Genomic DNA, 25772 nt, shown 5'->3' on the forward strand with positions numbered 1-25772 from the left:
ATCCTCCAAAATGCAAACAATGAGTCCACCCCAGAGCACAAGGGAAAAGCAACCTAGGGTAGCATGGGGCTGGAATAATGTTAGAGAGTTTCTAAATTTAATTTTGACAGCCATCAAACTATACACATGAAACACTGGATCACTTTATCGATCAAATAAAAACAGCAGGATAATCAAGCTGCAGAAAGGATAATCAAGATACAGAAAGCAAAACAATCAGGCAGGATAATCAAGCTACAGAAAGCAAAACTATGTTCAAATAGCTACACTTTCACTTGGAATTTAGCAGCTTTGCGATGCATCTTGAATGAATTTTTTTGGCACCTTTACAAAGAATGTCCAGTTTGAAGAGACTGAAATGTTCCCTGGGTGCTGCTTTCAGTGGGACATAATTCTCAACTAAACACGTGTAGAACTGCAGCGTGGAAGTACTCCAAAAGGCTGTTGCTCCCATGCATTCATTCAACCCTTCAGAGTATCTATTGAACAACGCATCTCCCATCATGTAGGAAAATAAGAAATGATGGCCTGGCTGTAGAGACAGTATACACATCCTGCATTCTAGATATGAAAATTTAATAAAAAAGAATAGGAAGACAGTTTTTAAAAGCGAAATAAGAACAAGTATTGCTGTCACATCAATATTTAATAGTCCAGATTAAGGGGCTGAATTTACAAAACTTTGAGGTCCCTCCTCAGACACATGCACTAGTAAGAGCATAACATAGTACCAACTTCTAGTATATATTCCCTAACCACACTGGAAGTCGTTGCACCATACATCACAGAGCAGCATTTATTTGCCTTCTTTGAGGCATTATCATTGCTGACTTCTCATTACTTTATGGTAAATCAAATTTGCATATTTTCTCTTCTGTCATTTGCAGTTAATGAGTTCCTAGGTGAGAACAAAGTGTTCAATTCTGATCATCACCTGCTTAATGACATCACTTCCCACTCTCAGCAGGGGCTATGAATGCTATTCGGCCAACTGTTTGACACCCCTGCACTAGCAGAAGAGTTCTTGCAATGCAATACAACAGTGCATTGGAGGGCTGCATTACCATATGAGTGATACTACAACCCCATACTAATATAAGATTTTAGGAAGGCCTACAGAATACTTCAATGGAGACTGGACTCTCTCTAGCCTGGTCTATCATCTCCAAGCCTCATCCTTGTCAGGATTCATCCTGGAACAGCAGTAGGGGTCATACTATGATGTTTACAATCAGCTTGGCTTCCAAGGACTGCCACTAAATAACTTCTGGCACAAAGGGAGCAGGATTTAAGAATTACCTATGAAGGCAACTGTTATTCAACTTTTACAAAATAATCTTCTTCCCCTGCAAGAACTGGACAATATTGCTCAATGTTCATTGGGTGCTATTACTGAACAAAGTCAAGTTTTTTTGAACAGTTTTTCATTTCGAGGGTCAATGATCAGATTGTACCCAAGACAGACTGAAATAACATGAATTTTACTCCCCATTCTTTTCATTCAAAGGGGCATTTGAAGATCTAGACAAGCCATACTATCATGAGAAATCAACCCACTATGGGAAAATTATGGGATAAAAGATATAGAAAAACATCTTTACATCATTCAATTAAGCTACCAAGGACTAAGTATGCCTTAATTGCCCTTCTTATCACTGAAATATAAATCACTTTAAACATTATAAAAGCACTATATCAATGCCGGATTAAGAGTATGTTCATGTATCACCATCTGCTGCTTTGAGGACACAATACAAAAATATTAAGGATGTGATTCATTCTTCTGGCCAACGGTTGTCTAGATTTCAATACTGGCAATACCAGCAGCATCACTAGCATGGAGCTAGGGCAAATTCTATGGTGAAATCAGTCTGAATATTTCTTTTCTGACTGAATCCCACCTAAAATGCATTGCACTAGCACACCAGCATTCACAAGTGTAAGCTGAACCTCCAATATAAAATGCAAGCAAGATCCTCTCAACTCCTTCCAGCATAAGCACTGAGCAGCCTAAATATAGCATGTTAACTTCCTGTCACCCTTTCTCAAACACCACAAGGTAAGAGACTAAAAGCATAATCCTGTTCTGGGATAGTAAGCACCATGATCCTGAGAGTAAGCACCACTGAACAAAATGGGACTTACCTCAGAGTAACCATGCATAAGACTGTGTTGCAATTATACCATCCCTAGTTTGATTATGATAGTATAGTTTTGTTATACTATCCAGACCAACGAAATTTCAGAGCTGTAGCTGTGTTAATAGAACTACTATACCAAAATCTGTCTGGAAAGACAGAACAAAGATATGAATATAATGCGTTGAAAAGTCCTTTGATGTTTGGATGTTACTTTCCCTCCTCTGACCGACTGCATGAGTTTGAAGCTGTAATCACTTATGGTGCATGCCCTGGCCTCTCCCCTCACTGCATCCCAATGAACATTCCAAATTGCATAGAAGCTGTTTGTTCAAATCACCTTTTCACCCTTACTTTATTTTTGAAGTGAGCTTAGTGGCATAAGTAGAAGGATGCAGTTCAGACAAATCAACTGCTGCACATGAAGAAAAGCGAGGGGAGGGGCCAGAATGTGCATGTGCAGCAAGCATGCGCACCTCTGAACACAAAGGCCCAGTCAGACAGGAAAGAATATTCTGAACCATTGCTGTAACTCATTCTGGATGTATGAAAGCCCACTACAACCATGTCAGGGAACCCTTGTGCAGTAGTATACCTCCTTGGCTTCAATAATCTATTTGGGCCACTGGCCCACAAATATTAATGCTGCCTTGAAATTTCAAACTTTCCAAGTCAAGAAAATGGTTTGAAGAACCATTACAATACAAATACAAATGTATTCCTCAAACACTGAACACGTGCCAGTAGCATTTTCAAAATATGAAGTATTTCAAAACTTTTAAAAAAAATTATTTTACAACTTGTAAAAATGAATTGCTAGCATCACAAGAAGAGAGGAGAACAGTAAACTATGTCCATCCGCTTCTTCCGTTATTATATGAAATGAATCCACCAGGAAAACATGTACAGCTGTCAAATTCATCCCATATCTTAGGGTGATTTTTTGATTAGAAAGCAAAACAAAGGACAAAGTACTCTTCGGAGGGAGAAAAAAATCACATTGGATTATGCAGAGAAAAATCTTATTTAAGGAAGGAAGGAGGAACATTTGACATTTATCAAAACCACAAACTGACACTTGGAAAAGAAAGGAGTAGACAGCTTACAAAGACAGAAGTTAATTTGGTTTCCTTTAATTTTTTCTGAAAACTAAAATATGTCTTCCATCAATCCAAGTGTGCAATGATCTCTCAGGTGTATCCTGCTTGTCAACTAACACCTCATTTTAATGATTTCCATAATTTTAAATAAAGTTGAAATGTTTTATGAGACTGGATAATGAGAACATTTTAAAGGATTTTAAAATATTAGTTTATTTTTTTCCAAAAGGTGCGAGTTCTTCCATCAGCTCCTTCCACAAATTACATTGTTTCTGCAGGAAGTGCACAAGCTCTCTACACTCCCTGGATGCATAAAATTTCTATCATATTCTGGGTTCACACAGTTCCTAATACAACCATTCTACATCTGAAACAGATGTCAGTGACTGTGGTGATATCTTTCTATTTTCCATGCAAATGTGGCATTATTCTCAAAACACATCAAGTCTATATGCTGACAAAGACGGTATGCATGATACCAAAAAAATGAACAGATAAGGTTAGATTTACACTCATACCCTCTCTGTCCCTATACAAATACACTTTTTTATAAGCAGGGAAAAACACTCTTATGGCTTTGGGGACATAGCCAATTATAATTCTCAGGTATAAATGCTGCAATTCATGCCTCATGCTGATAGGATACTTCCATATCTGAGTTTAGTGTTTGCTTGGTTTTTCAAGAAGGAAGAGAGAGAATACAATACAAGAGGAGCCTAATCGGCCATCTTACTGTTTTAACAAGAAGGCCAAGGTGCTTATTTGATAGTAAACCTATGTAAGTGAACACTATAGCCTGCCATTTCAAGTTGTTCCCAATTATGTGCTGTAATGCAGAAATAGAAGCACAATAGATCTACTAGGAAGAGGCAGATAGTTCTATCCTCACATCCCTCCCCACTATGGAAAGCCAAAGTTGTTCCCAATTATGTGCTGTAATGCAGAAATAGAAGCACAATAGATCTACTAGGAAGAGGCAGATAGTTCTATCCTCACATCCCTCCCCACTATGGAAAGCCAACCATACTGATGGCCTCACAGTTGTGTTGGCTACAGGGTACCAACAATGGCATGAAATGTCCCCAAGGAAGTGAAGCAATAAAACATCACAGCCGCTCCCCATACATACACCATCAATGTTACCCAGATATGCCTTCAGCTGACACTTCATGAAGAAATAAATGAACAAAAGGAAAAGGAATGTGCTACTTTTTGTAAAAGCAACACTAACGTTTTAGTGAAAGTATAACTTTAATTTTTAAGTTAATATATGAATTCCCATCTCACGTTTCATCATCTTTCAACAGAAATATTATGTTGAAATAATTTCAACAGATGCAGCAGCAGCACACTAGTAAATCACAATTCATTTACTAATCTGTGTTTATATCACAGTGGTCAATGCAAACCCTTTTATAACAGCACAATATCAAACTGCACCTAAACATACACATGTGAAATCTTATATTTCAGTATATTCTTCATTGTTTTTTGGTCATAAAATGCTTATACCAATATATTCAAAAAAATAATCACAAGAAAAAGTATATAAATGTTCAGGAGTTTTAAAAAGCATCTTTTCAATAGGGAAAGTTTCTTCCTTTATGGACAAGCAAGAAACCCTCCACTCTCGTTTTGAAAGTACATTTCTATCACTGTTGTATTCTGTAAACACGGCCTAATATTGTTGAAAGCATGCAAACTAAAATGTGATCCAGCATGAAGCAACTGGATAACATTCTTGTGCCTTAGGTCATTTTGTTCCAAGCTTAAAAGCTTATGTTTATAGCACTGACCACCCTCCATGCAGCCTGTTTCTGTGAGTACTGTCCATACAATTATAAAGATGATTTATCAAAGAACCAGTCATCAGAACAAAACACTCAAATTAACTTTTCTATTTATTCTACTTTTATTTATTGACGCAACCATTAGGTTCAATTCCTATAGGGTTTTATATCCGTCTTCTTGATATCCGTATGAAAATTGTAAGCTCAAGGACAATATGTTTTATTTTTATTAGGTACAGCCCCTACTGTGCGTAGGCATTCTAGAAATAATGTTTACAAGGAGTGGTTCACAAAATAAGTATTTAAAATGTACAGTGGGCCCTCCTTGTTTGTGGGCTTGGCCTCTGTGGATTTGAAGATAGGCGGATGTGAGCCCTTGGATAAGGGTGGGGTCTCAGAGAGACATGATAGGAAGCACCTTCCAGTTGCCATCAGGGAAGCCTTTTGAGGCGTGTGGAGGCCATACATGGCTTCTCTGCACCTCAGGTCTCCTGGAGGCTTCTGAAATGCACTTCTGGTTTTTTGGGCTGGGTCAGGCTATGCATTTTATTATCCGTAGAATTCAGTATCCACAGGGGGTCCTGGAACAGATCCCCTGAGGATAACAAGGGCCCACTGTATAGGTAACATATCCTACTTCACATCCATTAAAAAGGCAGGAGAGTATTACGAAGGTCTGTTCAGAAGTTACTTCATCCTAAAAGATGAAGTATTACTGAGAGAAGATACTGATAAACCTTGATTCTGGGATCTCTGAACCCCAGAGAGAAATCCCACTCTTCTAGGTCTTTCAGATACAGCCAAAATACCTCAGTTTGGTGATCTCTCATGGCCAGTGTGTGCAAGAGTCTGAAGCCCAATCCCAAGAAAAACCCTTTGGAGCAAGCAAATGAAAAAACCCCAAGATATTCAATGGGACCAGCATCAAAATATATATTTTATTGACACTTTTCACTAAAGGAATATGGCTCATCACCATTATGTGCTCATAAATATTGTTCAAAGCTTCTTTTCCTTTGCAAGTAGTGGCAGTTTTAAAATGACACAAAAATTAAAATATGTTCACTCACTTGGGAGAACCTGTCCTTTTCCTTCACAGTCCCCCAAAAGGGCATCTTAAGACTTCAAACTATTCAAGTTTAGTTAATAACTTTAGTTTACCCTAACAAGAGGTCAATAAACTACATTAATTTTATACTTGGAATTTCTTTTGTCAGTGTCAATTCAGTATAGCAACTCCAAATTAGCTCTGCCACCCACATCTCAAAACAAGTCTGATAGACTTCACAAAATAGCCTACAAAAGTAAGGACGACAGACTACTCATTAATGTATTAACTATTTATAGATCTATCACATAAAAGTATAAATGGTTATGTATTGATTTTATAAGCTTTATATGTTTGGGATTTTTCCCCCCAATTTAAACAATGCACGTAAAATTAAGAACTATCAGTATTCAGGTCTCCAATAAGAAAATTTTCTGTGCAGTACAAGAGCTCCCTCTTCTGCCAGTCTTCTTAACAAACACTGAAAATGTAGTTCATACATGCAAAGATTTTATAGTCGGTTCTTGTTATCTATGATGTTCCTGGAAAACCTAATGGATATCAAATTGGCAGATACTGTATATTAATCATATGGGGAAAATAGGGCTAGATTTGAGGGGATACCATACACTATGTACTTTATGAACCTGAATCTTAACTTGAAGTATATGGGGATAGGTAAAAGCAAGGGTTCATCTACAACTCCAGCATCTGATGCTTTCTCCTCCGTGCTGAATACCCCTTGATGCACTGAAGGCTGTGGTGATGGCAATGGCAATTTCTCTGTGCTGGTTATCCTTCAACTCACTGAAGTTTGCTGCTCCAACAATAAGGCCTCAGAGATCAGCAGTGGGGAAGGGGTTGCTTCACCCCTCCTCCTCCTTCACATCTCTTGGCTCCTTCCCTGGGCCAGCCCAGTCCAAAAGCTGCCCTTAAGCAAACTTCCAGAGACCTCCCATCATCAACCTCTCATCATCGCCAGGATTGTGACGGCTCAGCTGGAGTCCTCAAGATGGTGCCCAGGGTGACGTGGCAAGTCTGGAAACGAACACAGATGTGTCCAACAATTCTCCACAGGCCAATACCAATGCCTGTTTGATGCAGCACCAGCACAGTACTAGCAGATAATGAGAACAGAGCCACAGACAACAAGAGCTGGTGACAATTCTTCCTCTCGAAAAAAGCAAATTCACAGATAGCAAATTCACATATAAAAAGAACTGCCTGTATATAGAAATAAATCATTCTGAATGAAAATTACTTTACCCTTAAAATAATGTATGATAAAGCACACACACCTCAAATAATCACCTGCATATCACAAAGTTACCTCATAAGACAGAGATATCGAAATCAAATTATCCATTCAGTCATGTCCAACCCTTGGCAATTCCATGAGCCTGCTCTCTCCGTGATTGCTGATCTTGTGCAGCTTCTTTCAATTGCTTTATATTTTGGCCAGTGTCTGCTTTGATTACATCCAACCAACACATTGTTTGGTGTCCCGTCTTTTACTACTGACTGTTCCAAGCATAACGTCTTTCTCCAATGATGTTGACCGCATATCATGGCCAAAGTAGCTAAGTCTTACTATTAAGACTTAGTTTTACTATTTTTCCTTCCAATGACATGTCTAGTTTTATGCACTGCAGCACATCTCTATTTGTTATCTTTGCAGTCCATGGAATAAACAAGAGCCTCCCCCATAGCTCAAAGGAAACAATTTTCCTTCTGTCTAACTTTTTCACCATCCAACTTTCACACCCGTATGTAGTTATGGGAAACACAATAGTGTTTCTTGGCTTAGCCAAATCATAGCCAAGTGGACTAATGTACACTTGGTTGTTAAGATGACATCCTTACTTTTCCATGTTTGATTCATACTTATTAGTGATGTGTGACCCAGAATAATTCACCATTTAATTTCTTGGCTACAACGGTCATTTTGATTGATTACTGACCCTAAAAAGATGAATTCTTCTACACGTTTAAGCTCCTCTCCACCAATTACAATTTTGATATTTCCATTCTTTGCAGTTGTCATAAGTTTCACTTTTGTGATGTTCAAGAAGAGGTCAAACTTCTGGCTTTCTTCTCTGAGTTTCATAATTAAGTACTTTAGGCCTCCTTGGGTCTGAGAGGAGGGTTGTATCCTCTGCATATCGAAGATTATTGATGTTTCTCCCACAAATTTTTACCCCCATATTAGATTCTAACTCCAGCTTTCTAATAATCACTTCAGCACACAAGTTAAATAAGAGAGGTGACAAAATGCAACCTTGTTGCACACTTTTCTCGATTTTGAACCTGGCTGTATCTCCATATTGAGTTCTAACAGTGGCTTCCTGATTAACATACAATGATTTCACCAAGACAGAGATATAGGCAACATCTAATATATTGGACAACAGTCCAGAACTAACTCCCATTACCTTCAGATAATTTGTAACGTTTTTGGGGCCCAATCCTATCCAACCTTCCAGCACCAATGCAGCCATGCCAATGGAGCATGCGCTGCATCTTGCGGTGACGAAGCAGTCACTGAGGCTCCTTGTCACTCCACAAGGAAACATCTATTCCCTAACCTTGTGGCTCTATTGGAACTGGAAAGTTGAATGAAAATTCTGAATAAATTTCAGGTTGCATATGGGAGGTCTCTTGAGTTGCAGGGAGGCCACATACAGCCTCCCCATGACTCAGAATGCCTGCCAGAGCCTAATGTCAGCCACTTCCAGTTTTTATGAAAACAGGTTATACCAATTTGAGTTCATAACATTCTCCAAACTTGCTATCTTTTATAGAACTTTCATTTTAGTCTCCAGGCATATTATAGCATTTGTCAGCAGCCAAGAATCTTGGGACCCCCTAAACCTCCATCAACACTGAGATTGAAAATTTGTCTCAGGCTTATATGCTCCCTCTCTTGTATGCTGAAAAGTAAGGGAGAACTTGTGCACAGAGTAGTCCACAGTATATGGCTGATCAACACTGTAATTATTATTAGTATCAAGCCCTAACACATACTTCAAAGCAGAGCAGGACACTGCTATTTCATGGGTTCAAGTTGAGTGAAAGAATGTGTCAAATGCTTGCCTAAATCAAAGCTAATTAGACATACACTGTATGAAAATACTATGGTAGGATATTTTTTAAAAGTAACACCCAGGTCTACTGATTCCTCTTGACCTGCATTACTGATACTGTATAAATACCATTGTCTGCTGCAAAACTGCTCATAAGAACTATTCTGATGTTACTTATATGAATGCTGTGTACACTAATAGTGTCAAATAACTTGAATATGAAAGGCCTCTGACCCCAAGGAGCTTGCAATATTCATTGTGAATGCTGAAGACATGTAAAAAGGATTTTTCATTGATCTCTGTGCTGAAAAAGAGTAATTACGTATGAGGGGAAACACTTAAGAACTTTCAAACTCTTCAGAGACAAAAACAGTAACCTTTATATCAGCAATATTTGATTCTGGCAAGATATCCTTTGTTAAACTCCACATGAAGACACTGAAGGAATAAAAATTATTTCCAGAATCAGTCCATGGGTTTTTCATTCTTAAAATGCTTTTCTATCCCCTTGGAGAACTGACATGCTTACTTCCTTCAACAGAAAGCTACGAAAGAGTCTTCTATTTGCTTACCATACTCAACCAGTCAAGTTCAATTCAGCATCTAAGTAGAACTGGCTTAAAAAGCCAAATACTTAAAGGAAGCACTTTGCAAGTTTCCTGACATTTGTTAAGTGAAAAGAATCATTTGTCTGATCTAAATATCTCTCTCTCACACACACACACACACACACAGATGGTGTGGGAAAACAGATGCACTGATGGGCATGTGTAGGAAAATACAGGCTGGCTCCTATAGTGGCATGGCATGCAAGGCATTATCCTTTTCAAGCGTGCATCAGCAACAGATCAGAGTACTGTACAGTTCTGTTTGTAGTCAGGAGACAACATACAGGCATATCAGAGAGCTCACTTGTTTCTGCTGTGTAATTTAAGCTTCTCACTGACTACAAATTATACCAGAATGCAAATCATCTGCTATATTACAAAAAAGGCTAAGCTACAATTCCTAAGACAATCACATTGACATAGATTTTTACAGCCTTCCTTTAATATCTGTTAATTATATGATAAAGAGGAGACTTGCCCATTAGTGACATATTGGAAAACTCCCTATCTAGAGTCTTTTCCAGATGGTCAGATGATCTCAGCTGTAACATACCAGATGTTTTATGCTTCAAGTTTAATTAAAAGAGATTAGTTTAAATTACATCTAAATGTTGCAATTTTAGACAGATATGCTTAAATATGTGCAAAAGATAACCATCTTCTGGACCTTCTTATAAGATATGCACATATTTAAAAAATGGCTTGATTTTATCCAATACATCCATTAAGATTTGCTGTCTCAGCAATGTAGTTTGTTTAAAAGCTTGCTGTTCCTGTTTATTTAGACATGATTCCTGTTCCTTTATTTAGACATGATGTAGCAGAACTTCAGTTAAGAAAGCACAGAAGCCACTAGCCACATGCTAAATAAATGTTACAATTGTTCAATTCTGTTTTTTTAATATCCAAATTTACATTAAATCGATCATTTAAAGACAAATTTTACCTTGCTTTAACATCAAAGCCACATATTCCTTTCATTAGCAATTGCTTACAGTGAATCACATCAAATCAAGCCTCTTTTCTACTTGCTTTCTGAAGAATGAAAGAGGTTTCTTGCACAAGTAGAAAGCACTTATGCATATGAAAGGTAGTGTTACCCACTTCTGCCAATTTCATCTACCCACTGAACACCCTGCATCACACTTCATGATGTTCAAGAGCAGGGGTGCTCAAGTTTTTGGCAGGAGGGCCACAACATCTCTTTGACACTGTGTGTCTCTCTGACACTGTGTGGGGCTGAAAAAAAAAGAATTAATTTACATTTCAAATCTGAATAAATTTACATAAATGAATATATTAGAATGAATGAATGAATTCAATCCAGTTTATGATCCCATTCACCCTAATAAGGGGGGATCTTCATGCCAGTTTATGATCACATTCACCCTAATGAGGGGGGGTTCCTCATGCCAGTTTATGATCCCATTCACCCTAAGGGGGATCTTCATGCCAGTTTATGATTCATTCACACACACACACACACACACACAAATGGAGGGGGGATCTTCCACACTTTCAGACACATACACCCGCCTGCTCACTTGCCCTCCCCCCGCCCTTCCTCCTTCCCTCCTTCGTTTGCTTGGGCTGCCTGCCCGCTTGCCCAGCTGCAGGCCTACCTGCCTACCCATGTGCTGCTGCTGCTGCCTGCCTGGCCAGCCAACCAGCCCTCCCTCTGGAGGGAGATGTGCTACGAGCTGGGCTGGGCTCCCCTCCCTCGTGTGATCTCTCTCTCTCTCTCTCTCTCTCTCCCCCCCCCGCCCCCGGCTCAGGTTGCAGGAGGGGAGGGGAGGGGAGCCAAACAGAGCTGATCCCAGCCCAGCCCATGGGCAAGGAAGAAGAGACTAGCAGGAAAGCGCGCAGGGTCTTTTATAGTGGAAAGTAACATGAGACCTACAAGTCTCACATTACCTTCCCACTATAAAAGGCCCTGCATGCTGGCTGGGCTGGTCTTTCCTTCGCTGCCATTGAGCTCAGCAGAAGCAAGGGAAAGCAAGGCGCAGAGCTGGGGTGAGGGCCAAGTGCCCATTGGACGTGGGGAGACCCCCAAGTGGCCTGCGGGCCGGGGTTTGGGCACCCCTGTTCAAGAGGATCCCCCAAGTCTCAAGAGCAGCTTTGTGAGTGGTAAAATGTACTGAAGGACATGAGGAGTTTATGAAAATCACCCTGACTGAGCAGAAGGGCTTCCTGTCTATGCAGTGTTGCACTTGGATCCAAGCCATTATACATTAACCATGTTTCCCAGAAAATAAGACACTGTCTTATATTTTGGAGGGGCTCAAAAAAACACACTAGGTCTTATTTTGGAGTATGTCTTATTTTTTTTGAATGTACAACTATCCATAGTTATTCATGTACAAAAATATCCCCTCAGCAACCAGGAGGATCCCTGCCTGTCTGTCTACTCAGAAGTCAGTCCCTTTATAGTTAAAGGGACTTACTCCCTGGAATGTGTGGAGAGCCTCAGAGTCCGGTAGGCAGGGTTGCCTCGCTTGCTGCTTCCCACCTCAGCTCCTCCTCAGCATCCTCTGCCCAAGGCAGCACAACAGGCGCTTTCTAGGTGGTGCTCAAGGAGTGCAGTATTCCCAGTCACATTTTCCACCCTCCCGCCCGAGGACCTTTCCACCCCCCACCCGAGGACCCCTTCCACCCCCCTATGTCCTGGCCCTGATCACAACTAGGTCTTATTTTCGGGGTAGGTCAGCAATTCTCAAAAAACAAATTAGGTCTTATTTTCAGGGTAGGTCTTATTTTCGGGGAAACATGGTATAACAGAGGGGTAGAATATGACTTTCCTGTCCTAAAAAAGACATTGCAGAATCTGTATGTTCTGTCCCAGTGTATTACTGGGCCCAAGTCAGTACTGATTACTTTTTACTTTTATACTGTAATATAGATCTCAAATTTCTTTTGGAAAAAAAAAATAGTAACATAGTTATCATGGTATTTGGTAAGAAGATATAGCTGGAATTTGAAAATGAATTTGACCTTAAGGTTGTATCCCTGTGGCTCTTAGTGAACTTAAAATGAAACAAATAAGTTTTTCCTGAGGCAATCATTGTCCCCTTCCCTAGGGCATGAAGTAAGCCAACAATAAATCCTTATATGTCTCATTAATGGTTGCTACAGGACTGGCTCAGAAAGTCAAATTAAAAGGGACTGGGATTTTTACAGCCTTCAGGCCAAAGGTTATTCCATCTATTTATTTATGACTGGAGATAATCAAGGCCAGACTGTGTACATTCATCAGAAAGAGTTAAGAGACAACACAGGCAAAAATTAACACTATTCTCAGAGAGCTAAAATGTTAACACCACAAAAGAAACAGTTTTTTTTTTAAAAAATACATATTTACTTAATGCTGTGCATTGTTATCTGGAAGAAGTGCATATTTCCATTAGTTTATCTTTTATAACTGCTAGAGATCTCAGAAAAAATAAAAGTCAAGTGTTTTATTAATAGTAACATAGTTACTATAACATCCAGAAATGCTCATTAGCGCCAATGAACCTTTTTTCCAAAACATATTTGAAATCTATCAAATTTGGAAAAAAAACTGCTGCATTATGTGAACAGTAGAAATATAAATTATTGGGTAAATGTTTTGGGATTAATTTAGAAGAACAAGTTTGCTATAAAAATATAGCCCATAAATTCCAGCATTCAGCAGCAGGTAAAAAACAAACATTAACACTTACAATTTAAAAAACCAAAAAGAATCTGCCTCTTAACAACTCTCAATTTTTCAGAGTAGAGGGAGAATTTTTTTTCTTAACCCCAATGGATATATTCAGCTTTTCTGTAATCCTGGCAGGATCCAAAGAATCATGAATAAAAAAAGAAGATAGCCACCACTGACATTGTTCCACAAACACTTGCACCAATCCTAGCATAGCATAACAAGTAGATTTATAGTGGTTCTTATGCTTCTGCAAGTGAAAAAAATGTCTTCCAATTTAGTTTCGCTTTTCTCACATAACACTGTGACCTGAGATGTAAAACAGCCCTTTGGAAAGCAGAAGGCATTTTCCACAACAGGAAGGCACCTTTGGATCCATTTCTCTGACAGTAAGATGATTCGAGTTTGCATTACTATATTCCCTATTTTATTTGGGCTCTCTCTCTCTCTCTCTCTCTCTCTCTCACACACACACACACACACACACAGACCCCACTCTTCCCTACCCATCTCCATAATAACTGTGGACCAAAATGTCAGAATTTTATGTGCCAGCAGTATGTACAATGAACCCTGCTTTGACACAATGTAAAGTGCAATAGCTATGTACAAGTAGAGATACAAGGATATATAGTAAACAAATTCTCAGACTAACCAAAGTATCATCCAGACTAATCTCTTACCACAAAAAAATTAGTACCACTTGTATAAAAAGGTTAACAATTAAGGTTTTCCAGGCCCATGGCAGGTTATCTTCTGAATTTGAAATCATATTCTATGGTTTTTAGCACTAGCACGGCACACTAATTCCTACAACTTTTTAAAATTAATTCTCCCTGCACTAGGAACACTATTTACATTAGTAACAGACTACAAAGAATACATTAAACATACTGTGCAGCAGTATTTTACTACTATTCACTCTCTAGTCAGCTGTTTGTATGGAATTGCTACGCCCCTGAGGAACAGGAAGCTATTCCTACATGAAATATCAAGACAAGAAGAACATAAATAAGATATTAACTACTGCTGAAGCTCTCTCTGGTTGCAGTATCACTGGGATCAGATTCTGAATTTCTCTCCGACTGACTTGTTCAGGTTATCTGGCAATCATCTCCATTTAGTCCCCAAGCAAACTTTATTTTCAGTCAATAGCTAGCATGCTCTGGAACTACAAAGTCTTCAGCAGCTGGTATGGGGTAATTAACAAAATACTTCAAAGGACTTGTGTTACTTAACCCTATGACTTATAAGCATAAGATCACTTCTCTCTGAAGAAAAACATGTTTGCAGTATTTAAGGAAGCAAGGACTGAAGTACTCCAAATCAGGCAGATACAGTAACTATGGGAGGAGATACAAGAGCACATATGCCAACAAAGAATGACTAAATAGGTCAAATCCACATTTGCTATAGTTATTAAACATTCAAGCAATGCCACAGCCAAAAGATGTTTTCATATCTTTTAGGCAGGGCATCTTGTTTCCACTGTCTATTTGTTGTAACAGACTGCTCAACACTCATTTTTTAATGCCATTCAAACTTCACTGCATTTCCAAAATCTTCACAATTATTGATTGTTCCCAAAACACATCTTACCACCTTTGATGCCCCCTATCTCTACCTCTCAGTTAATTTCCATATTGTTCTTTCTTCTCCAAAGACCACTAATACTTATACTCTCTATTTGGCTGACTCTCCATCCAATCTTCCATGGTTTTTGAATTTGTGGGAGCCTTTTGCATGCTTTATGGCAGTGACAGGAGTTATTGATTAACTATTTGGCATTAGATTCCAATACCCAACTGAATGTTAAGAATATTTTTATGACATATGCCTTCCTACTATTATTAGTATTAAAGAGAGTAATCAGAAGCCTATTGAGTGATTTGGTAGTAGTACAATCCTGCTTGCTTCTTGGTTTGGCCAATTTATAGTCAACTAGCCACGCAAGTGATGGCAACCCATTCAAGTGATGGATCTCACAAGACAAATGTGCTCAACTGATTTATCACACCAAGCATAGTTTGTGATCACTGTAGTTTAAAACCTAAACCATGGCTTTAGCTTCCAAACATACAATACATAAACCACTGTTTGGAGCAGCTTGTTGCTTTAATTTTCCATTCATACCTGTCTCCATGGTGCAGCAGCCTCTGGAGGTGGAGAAACAACCATTAAATATTCTTTGAAATTTGAACATCACATTAATCTATAGTTAGCAGAAACTATGGTTTGCAAACCCATTTCAAGTGGTCTTCACCTTTGGTTTGTTGGCCAATTGTAAACCATGATTCACTAATTCAAACATCATGCCCAAACATAATTATGTTTCTTTAAGACATAGTTTGGTGTGTTGCCCGAATCAAGCCAAATAGTTTCATTTCTGTGTTTCTACCTATAACTATTACTTCCATGAACAACATGCTTGGAGCATTCAATTAATTACAACAGCATCTTCATACAATACAGCAGAAAATACAGGGGTTTAATGGATGGAAAAAAATATTAGAATGGCAAAATACACATAGAAGTAGTATAATCAGCATTTGATTATTGATTTTCAAGATCAAATAAGTTTTGTTACCTTATCGCAGAAATCAGTAAGAGCTGTGAAGTCCCATTTCTTTGCATAAGCCACATTATATCTGAGAATAGCCTCCTACCAAAGAAAACATTGTAAAAATGACAGTAAGGTTAGAATGTTTTTTGAAGAAACAGCACCGTCTACTGACACAAAAAAGCAAAATACAGTATGTACTATTTTCCAACCATATTAGCAAGGTCATTCACTCACGAGTGGAGCAACAAGAGTCCAAATTTCAATAACAGACTGAACAAGCCACTGAATCCAAAACCACCTGGCCTTGGACAGAATTTCATCTCTATAGCAATACATATGCACACCCTCCCAGCAACTGCAATCCAACCAATTTTTTGGCAATATTTTTCTAAAAATTACTTTAAAACATTTATTTTTTTCACTATACTAATAAGGCACCTATTATAAAAAAATGTTCAATTTGTGATAGCCTCACTCAGATATCTCTTTTTTAATTCAGATTTTCTAACTATACAGCTGTGTAATTATATAGCCAGGTTCTTATACATAGTGCAAATGCCACAATATACCAAGAATGGAATAAGCTAAATGCATTATTATTATTATTATTATTATTATTAACAGTATTTATACACCATTCTTCAACAAAAAGTTCAAAGCAGTTTACAGAGAAAATCAAATAAATAATGGTTCCCGGTCCCAAAAGGGCTCACAATCTAAAAAGATGCAAAAGAACACCAGCAGACAGCCACTAGAAAAGACACTGCTGGGGTGAGTAGGGCCAGTTACGCTCTCTCTCTGCTAAATAAAAGAGGACCACCCACTTGAAAAAAGTGCCTCCTACCCAGTTAGCAGGGGTTAACTGTACTGATGGAATTTTCTTTCCAGAAGTTGCCCTCACCCCCCCACCCACCCCCCTACCACGCTATGCTCTTTAAAGTCCATTAAGTTCAAAATGCAGCCTAGAGATATGGTGTAAGAGCTTTTCAAGCAGCAAAAACAACCAGACTGCATGAGCTATTCCACTGCCCTTTTTAGCCTTGAAATGGCTCTTTGGTGCCAAATCCCCAACCTGGTTTCTAGAGTTGCTTATGTTGCTACTGTCTTATCTGTATCTTTTTGTTCTTCTAAGGAGCTCAGAGCAATGTTGTTAGGCTCCAAAAACCAAAAGCCCTGCAACACAAGGACTGGTTCCTTATACCACTGGAACTCTTGACAGGTGAGAACTGCAGGTACTCGTAGTTCAAACAAACAATGTCATTACATTACATCCAGAATCTTCCTAGTCAGGTGACTAACATAACACCAGAGAACCAATTACAGGCCACTCCCAGCTATACAGGTCCCAGATCTCCTTCATTTCACCACTCTGAAGAACTTATCCTAACACTACCCCACCAAACCACCTGATTACCTCCTTAAGGGACTTGGCAGCCCTTGGACCCGACAGCCTAACAAATGTTTTAGCTTAACAAGCCTCTCCCTTAGGCTGGGTTGATACACAGAGACTTGCTCAAAGCCATTTACTGAACTGAACCGAGATTTTAATCTGTATATTAAAATCCAAACTCGGAGCTCTGGTCACAGCATGAAACTGGCTATTTCTTCACTTGAATGAGGAGGAAAGTAGATGGTTGAGGAATGAACTTCTAGAAAGAATGCACTTTAAATGTGAAAAAAAGAGACAGACAAAAAAGGAGCTAGGGTCTGCACACCCCATACATGAACAAGCTGGACCTTGATATCAGCAGGGGATCCATTCCTAGGCCCACCATGGATACTGAAACCTGTGGATAATTAAATTCGCAAGTTGCAGTCTAATAGGGCCTCCAGACGTGACCGAAACCTTGTTCTGAGGCTCACTAAGGTTGCACACAGCCTCTACAGGTCTCAGAATGCCTCCTAGACACAACCAGAACAAGATTCCAGTCACATCTGGGAAGTCCTCAGTGGGTCCTTCAGCTGCAGGTTCAGAACCCACAGTTGGTCAAATCTGTGGGTTCCGAATTCACAGATAAGGAGGACCCACTGTATCATGTTTCTCTAGAGATGACACTACAACATGAAGCAGAATTTCCTGATGCATTCTAGAAACAGTAGGGAGGGGGAAAAAACTATAGTTGGTGAGCAGGAACATGATCAGCACTTTTAGCACTACTGAAACTGTTGCCCCCCCACAGCGATGCTGTATAAAAATAGTTAAGACACCAAAAGCTCCATTCAATCACAAAGCTTCCAATAGGTAAGAAAAGCATTAAACAGTCTAGTAGCTTTTGTGAGTTTAATTAAAAGTGCATGGCAGTCTGTTATACAAAGATTTATCACGAAAAATGGAAAAGAAGTTGATAAGTTGTCCTATGTAACAAATTCATGTGCAGAATCTCTCACCAATTTGTGCAATAAAACAATCTTAATTATTTATTTTGGACTGATGATTCCCAGAAAACATCATAGTAATTCACTATTGCCATTTTTCAAGCTGTAAAATCTTGCAATGATCATGCGTGTTTAGCAAGTAGTCATTCATTTGAATTCCCATTCAACATCCTGAAAAAGTCACCTACTCTCCTTTTTCTAGCAACAGTACTATGCTAAGGTCAGCAGTTATTTAGATCATGGGTGGGCAAACATTTTGGCAGGAGGGCCACATCATCTCTCTGTGTCAGGGGCAGGAAAAAAGAATTAATTTACATTTCAAACTTGAATACATTTACATAAATGAATACATTAGAGATGTAACTTAGATGAATGAATTTTACTGAGCTTATTTATAATACACATGTGAACTATAATACAAGCGTGTAGAACCACATGAGAACTATGAACTGTTTGCCACACACCTCTTACATAATGAAAACATACAAACCAAGCCAGAAACACATGGAGACATAACTTGTTCAGAAGCAACAACTTATGGGATGGGGTGGGGGTTAAAATAATGCCCAGAGTAAAGGAGAAAACACACAGACTATAAAAGGCCTTTCTCTAACTTGGCCCACAGCTTGCGCCTGGCAGTCGTGAGCAGCAGTCGCAAGCTCCAACAGTTTCCAGTGGGCCAGAGGCTCAATGGAGACTAGAGGCTACCTGCAGGCAGGACTGGGGATCTCCAAAGGCCTCAAATGGCCCCCAGGTCGGGGTTTGCCCACCCCTGATTTAGACAGCTGAAATGACAATTCGGGAATAAAGGATAGCCTTGCGGAAACATTGACATAGGTAAGTTCAGTTTCAATTTTAAAATTTGTTTTTATTGTCCACCCAGTGTAACATCTTAGGTTTATTTAAAAACTTTTATGTCTTGCCTTTCTATTACTTATGAGAAGCTCAAGGCTCAAGATTAAAAACATAATAAATAAATCAGTTCAACAGCAAAACAAAGCAGAAATGTACATATGTGCTGTAAATTGCCTTGGGCATGAGATTTTGTTACTTGGGGGAAAGTGGTATATAAACTTGTAAACAAACAAACCTGGTCCCCATGATTGGTAATCCCCACCCCCTTTCCTATTAAACCTCCCCTCACCATGATGCTCCTCGGCATCCTAGCCACATGCATCACATCCCATCCAGCAGAAACAGACTAGTAATCTTGGTACTTGGCACAGTCTTGAGTCAGGCCAACCACTGCCCCAATCACAAAGCCAACCAGATATTCACAAGAGCACAAGAATAGAGCAATACTGACAGAAGGAGTCCTGTCCACAGTGAAATTCTTGGTAGGTCCATCTATTTTCAAATATTCTAAACAGAAACTCTTAGCGTTGCCTATTGTTTGTCCATAACCATTAACTAGACATTTCTGTTTGGATCAGATTTCTTTTTTGAAAATAAAAACCAGGAAATCTAAGATTTCTAAGAATGTTATCTAGCTATTGACTATAGTTGCTTATTTTAAACAAATGTTAGTAGTTCAAGCCCAACAACTATTAAATATGGCTATAAAAGTGGTTGGACTTGTACGCGCAAAAAAAAGATCTTTTTCAATTTGCATTCTTGCATTGTTTAGTAATAAAGATATCCTGTGTTGTATATCATACAGAAATTGCTCATTAAAATTTGACCTCATAGCTTTATAACAATGAAATGGCAACATTTCAAGTTGTGTGTTGGATAATTCTTGATAGATCCGACATCATATTCCCCAGTGCAATTGCATCCATGAAAGCTTCAAACCGCAATAGATAACTGCAGTCATTCCTACAGTGTAGGTTTTAGGCATTTTGAGAAATGGCTTGTAAAAATGCAACTAAAACATTTAATCCATCACGCAACCACATATTCCTATCAATATTTAATACCTTCAAATCACGGGAGGTGGTGAACTTCTTAAGAAGCGAGGTCTGGATTAGTTCCCATCGGCTCCCAGCACTCCTGTCACCATTCTTTAGAAATAAAGAACATGTATATATTTTTCCTCAATATTAAATTAGTTCAGCTAAACAAATCATCAGTAGTCCCACAGCCAAAAGGACAAAAATATAGAATTGAAATATAATTAGCTGTCTACCATGCTACAGTTATGAATAAAAACATAGAAGAGGTCTATTTATTTAGTTCTATAACATTTCAGTTTTGAGAAATTGGAAAACTTATAGAAAAATCAATAGTAAAGATGAGCATGACTACTTCACACAGCCAGCAAACACAAAACAAGTACAGGTGGAGCCTATTTATCCGTTAGTTAGTTCCGTTCCCTGACTCAGCGTGATTAACAAAAAACACATTGTGCTGAGTCCATAGAGTTAGAGTCCATAGAGCAAATAGGCTGCAGCCTGACATTTCCAGTTGGAAGGAAACTAAGGCAGTTGTTCTCAATTCCCTCCCCTCCGTACTCAGCCCTCCTGTTGCCAGCTGTCCTGCTTCTTTCACAATTGGAATGGTGAGCTTGCTTGGAAAGCCTCTGTGTCCCAGGCGGCCTCCCAACAGTGCTGCAGGATCTTCTCCTCCTCGCTGCCACCACTCCTGCAACCCTCCCAACCGCCATCATGGAAACTCCTCTGCCCCGGAACATTCTGGGACTTGTAGTTTGGCTCTCTGCTCACCGTCTCTCCAAGGTTTCCCAAGAGCCTGTATCATCTGGGAGAGCGGGAATTCGGCAAACACTCCCTGGGTTTTTTAAAGCAATTCCCTCCTCCCCCTCCTGAGCCCTCCCCATTGCCAGCTGCCCAGCTCCTTTCACAGGTGGGATGCTGATCTTTTAAGAGTCCAGCCCTATGCGTTTCTACTCAGAAGTAAGCCCCATTCCAGTCAATGGGGCTTACTCCCAGGAAAGTGTGGAGATGAATGGGCTGTAAATAGCATGCTTTGCTTGGTGGGAAGGCTTTGTGATAGCCTGCACCATGGGGGGGGGGGGGGAATTCAGCACACTCCCTGGGTTCTTTAAAGCAATCCCTTCTTCTCTTTTAAAGCAATCCCCTCTGTTGCTACGGCACCTGCCCCTGTGTGTGTGAGTGTTTGTGTGAGTGTTCCACCTCTGCCTCGCTGCACATGTTCTGGCTACAGAGGTTCTTGCTCCCCTTCCCCTCTTCAGCCTCGGCTGGCTCAGGGGCTCCAGGAATGTTACTGTTCCTTTGCAAGGAGAACCTCTTCCAGAGCTCCAGGGCTATTCCCTCCCTGGGCGAGGCGGAGCCTTTCTGCCTTTTTGTTTTGGGCTGCCTGGAAACAGATAGGATAGGCCAGTGCAGGGCAAAGGAGGCAAAGGTGTGTGACATTCAGTGCCCCACCCCATTCTCCTTGAGACAAATCAGCAGATTAAAACATCAGTGGATAAATAGGCTGCACCTGCACACTCATTTTTCTAGAAAACTTGAAAAATAAGCCATGTAGCTCTTTTACAAAACATACAAAATGCCAATAGCAATTTTCCATGGGGCAAAGAATCATGACAATACCATATCCTTGCCTACAACCGTATTCAATAATAGTATGAGTTGTTCACTTAATGGAGCCAACTGACAGATGGTTCAGGACATAATACAAAATTAACTTTGGAGTTGTCACATCATCATCACTACCAACATGTCACTAACTTAGATAACTTTTTAAACAAAGATTAGATAAATTCATGTGAGATGGGTCTATCAGCTATTAGTCACAATGCTTAAATACACAGCCTTCGTACATGGCTGTTACAAGGACCCAACCAGAGATGTACATATGTTTAAATCTTGCTCATGCTTGTTGTTTACTGTGTACATTCTATGTTGTCCATGACCGCTATTTCCTGGAAATTGTTTTACACCAATAAAGGTCTCAACAAATCAATCAATCACACACATCTCCATCGTCATATTAGGTTCCACACAACAACTGTCACAGGAGGCAATTTTAGTTGGAAAAGTGCCTTGGTAAGAAAGAATTAGCCCTCTATGACTTCTCTGCTATGTCATGCAGCTTTTACAAAAGCCCACTAGTTTAAGAACAGATTAGATTTCAGAGGTCTGTTTGCTGTACCATTTCTAAGTCCAACACTGGTAGCAAATATGTTGTGATACATGAAAAAAATCTACTTGCAGTACACCTACAGTACAGACCTCTATACTGTGCAGTCTTACTTTGGAAACTGGGCTAATAGGGCTTGCTGGAAAAGACAGCAATAAGATAATGTTGAGGAATACTAGGAACGGGAGCTACCGCCATCTATGGACATTTTTATATTGCCCTTCCTCCAAAGAGGTCAGAGTGGTGCACATAATTCCTTGTCTCCTTTTGTCCTCACAACAACCCTGTGAGGTAGGTCAGGCTGAGAGTTCATGAGTGGCCCCAGGTCATCCAGGAAGCTTCATGGCTGAGCAGAGATTTGAGCCAGAATCTTCCTGGTCTAAGTCCCAAACCACTGGTTCTTAAGTATACAGTCAGTTCTCATTATCCAGAGCAGTGGTTCACAAACTTTTAGCTATGGGACTCACTTTTTAGAATGAGAATTTGTCAGGACCCACCAGAAGTGATATTATTAACCAGGAAAATTTTTAACAGTCCAAGGCTGCAATCCTACCCACACTTACCCAGGAGTAAGTCCCATTTACAATCACTGTTAAAAGCATGTACGGAGTAGCCTGTTAAAAGTGCAGATCTGTAACATTTTCCCAATGCAGTCACATGCCATGGTAGCATCAAGTTTTAATATTAAAATATTTAAATGAATAGAGGACCCACCTGAAACAGGCTTGCAACCCACCTAGTGGGTCCCGATCCACAGTTTGAGAAACACTGCACTAGGACAAGGTTCCTGAAAAACTTAGTGGATACCGACTCACTTAGTCTATGGGGGAAATGGGGTTAGGTTCCAGGGGACCCTCATCACCATACACTCTATGAACTTTATGAACCTGAATATTAACTTGAAATCTATGGGGCTGGGTGATAGAGAGAGCTCATCAACTTTTCCAACATCTGATTCTTCCTTCTTTGTGCTAGATATATCTTGGTGCATTGAAGGTTGCAGCGATGGTAATCTCTCTGCACTGGCTATCCCTCGACTAGTTGGAGGTTGCTGGCCCAATAACAAGGTCTCAGAGTTCAGCGGTGGGTTGCTTCACTTCACCTGTCTATTGACTCCTTTTCTGGGTTTGCCCCAGCCCCAGAGCAGTCCTCAGGTAGCCTTCCAGAGACCTCTCATCTCTGTCACTGCCTTTTTTGCACTGCCTCATCAGCAGGGTTGTGAAGGTTCAGTTGGAGTCACCAAGATGGTGGGACAAGTCGGTAAGCAGACACAAATGTTTCTGACATTTCTCCGTGGGCCAATACCAATGGCCATTTAATACAGAAAATTGACCTAATTCAGACAACTATAAAAAAAATAAGTAGTATAATTGGCTAGATGTGAATAATGCAACCCTGTCCCGATATTTATATATTGTATAGGTGTCTCTTCCACTCCCCCCTGCATGGCGCCCGTGCTGCCTTCTGCACATGAGGAGGCCACTGTCTCTTCTCTTCCTCCACCAACAACTTCTCTCACCCCCACCTACCTACTTCTCACTGTGCTTATACCCCCCCCCCAAGTGCACTAGCACAGTATTCACAGATAATGAGAAAAGAATCACAGATAATGAGGTAGGTGACAATTCTGCCCTTCATGGATAAGCAAATTTGCATATAAAAAGAGATCTGACTGTAAATATGGCCAGGCATGTTTTGATAAATAGAATAATTTATAAATGTGAAACTTGGTGACTCTTAACAAGAATTTGCCTCACCTCATCTTCTATGGGGTATAAATTCTGATCTGAACAAGGCATTTTAACATGTTTATTATCCCACAAATCCTTATAATGTGTTGGAAAGGGTTTAGGCACTTCGCCTTCCTTCAGAAGATCCACCTGTAATAGAGAAAACAGGAACATATCCACAGCATTATAATAGGTATTACTGCATTTGTGCACAACATATAATTAGCTGCTAAATGAATTCTGAATCCTTTATGTAACAATATCCAGCATGTGATTATTAGTATATCAACCAGTGCACTGATTCAAACCTCCTGAAACTTCAGACTTGATCAAGAAGATAATATCCATCTAGCGTCAATTTACAAAGAAAAGTTTTGCTTTTCACATAGTAAAGCATACCCTGATTGTCACTGTATGATTGGCCGATGGTTTCAGGTGAGGAAGACGAGATCCACACATTGGCATCCTTCTCATCTCTTCAATAGGTGTCCCAAACCACTTTTTATTCGTTGGAAGTGGAGGAGGGGTGTATTTAGCAATCTTCTTCCCTGGTCGATGGGGCTTTAATTCACATTGTTCATTCCTACCATTAGAAATTAAATAAAAATTATCACTGAGGGACAGACATATAATAGTTCCAGATTTCTTTTTAATATTCAACAGCAGCAGTACAATCTAATAGCATCACATAAACCAACACTGCGCTGTTTAGTTACCTAACAATTCATTTCCTGCCCCCATTCAAATTCTACAAGGTGGAACAATTAAATAAAAGAACTTGTTTCCCCAGACAAAATTATATTCCCCACCACTATAAATATCTCTACTTTTTTAAAAGACCATGAAGTGCAGCCATCCATGGCTCCCAGCCAAGCTGCAAGAGAGACACAGTCAATGAGCTAGTGCAGTGTTTCTCAAACTGTGGGTTGGAATCCACTAGGTGGGCCATGAGCTAATTTCAGATGGGTCCCCATTCATTTCAATATTTTATTTTTACTATATTAGACTTGATGCTACCATGGTATGTGATTGCATTTGGGAAAATGTTACAGACCTGTACTTTTAACAAGCTACTATATGTATTCTTTTAACAATAATAGTAAATGGGACTTAATCCTGGGTAGGATTGCAGTCTAGAATTGTTAAAAATTTTCCTGTTTGATGACATCACTTCTGGTAATGACATCACTCCCGGTGGGTCCTGACAGGTTCTTATTCTAAAAAGTGGGTCCTGGTGCTAAATGTGTGAGAACCACTGAGCTAGTGATTAGGTTGGTGATGTTATCAGCTATCACCCACTCCCAGGGGCCGGCCATCAGTAGGAACGTAAGAGGAGGAGCTGGTATCAGTCAATGAAAGTGACCTGTAGAGGCGGGCAGGGGAGAGAGCAAAGAGAGGTGAGAAAAAGTGAGTGGGAGAAAAGATAGCAAAAGGAGAGGAGAGAGGAAAAGGAAAGAAAGGAGAAGGGGGGAAAGGCAAGTAAAGAGAGAGGCTGGTTGGAGAAAAGAAAAAAGGAGGTATAAGGGGGTTGTTGGATGAAAAGATGGCAGAAAGGAATGAGAAAGAAAAGTAGGAGTGGAGAAGAGGAGAGG

The 25772-nt window shown here is 39.7% G+C and overlaps 1 protein-coding gene across 3 annotated transcripts in view; it reads right to left on the reverse strand.

The window, feature by feature from the left end:
• PARG (poly(ADP-ribose) glycohydrolase) overlaps positions 1 to 25772 on the reverse strand; it is a 91154-nt gene that overhangs the window by 56194 nt on the left and 9188 nt on the right. For all 3 annotated transcript variants that reach the window (XM_066618742.1, XM_066618744.1, XM_066618745.1), the window contains 4 exons: positions 24580 to 24763; positions 24208 to 24330; positions 20308 to 20391; positions 16037 to 16111 (listed from right to left, as the gene is read on the reverse strand). In XM_066618742.1, coding sequence (XP_066474839.1) covers positions 16037 to 16111; positions 20308 to 20391; positions 24208 to 24330; positions 24580 to 24763 — 466 coding nt within the window. The remainder of the gene's footprint in view (positions 1 to 16036; positions 16112 to 20307; positions 20392 to 24207; positions 24331 to 24579; positions 24764 to 25772) is intronic.

This window comes from Tiliqua scincoides, chromosome 3 (assembly GCF_035046505.1).
Source record: "Tiliqua scincoides isolate rTilSci1 chromosome 3, rTilSci1.hap2, whole genome shotgun sequence".
NCBI lineage: Eukaryota > Metazoa > Chordata > Lepidosauria > Squamata > Scincidae > Tiliqua > Tiliqua scincoides.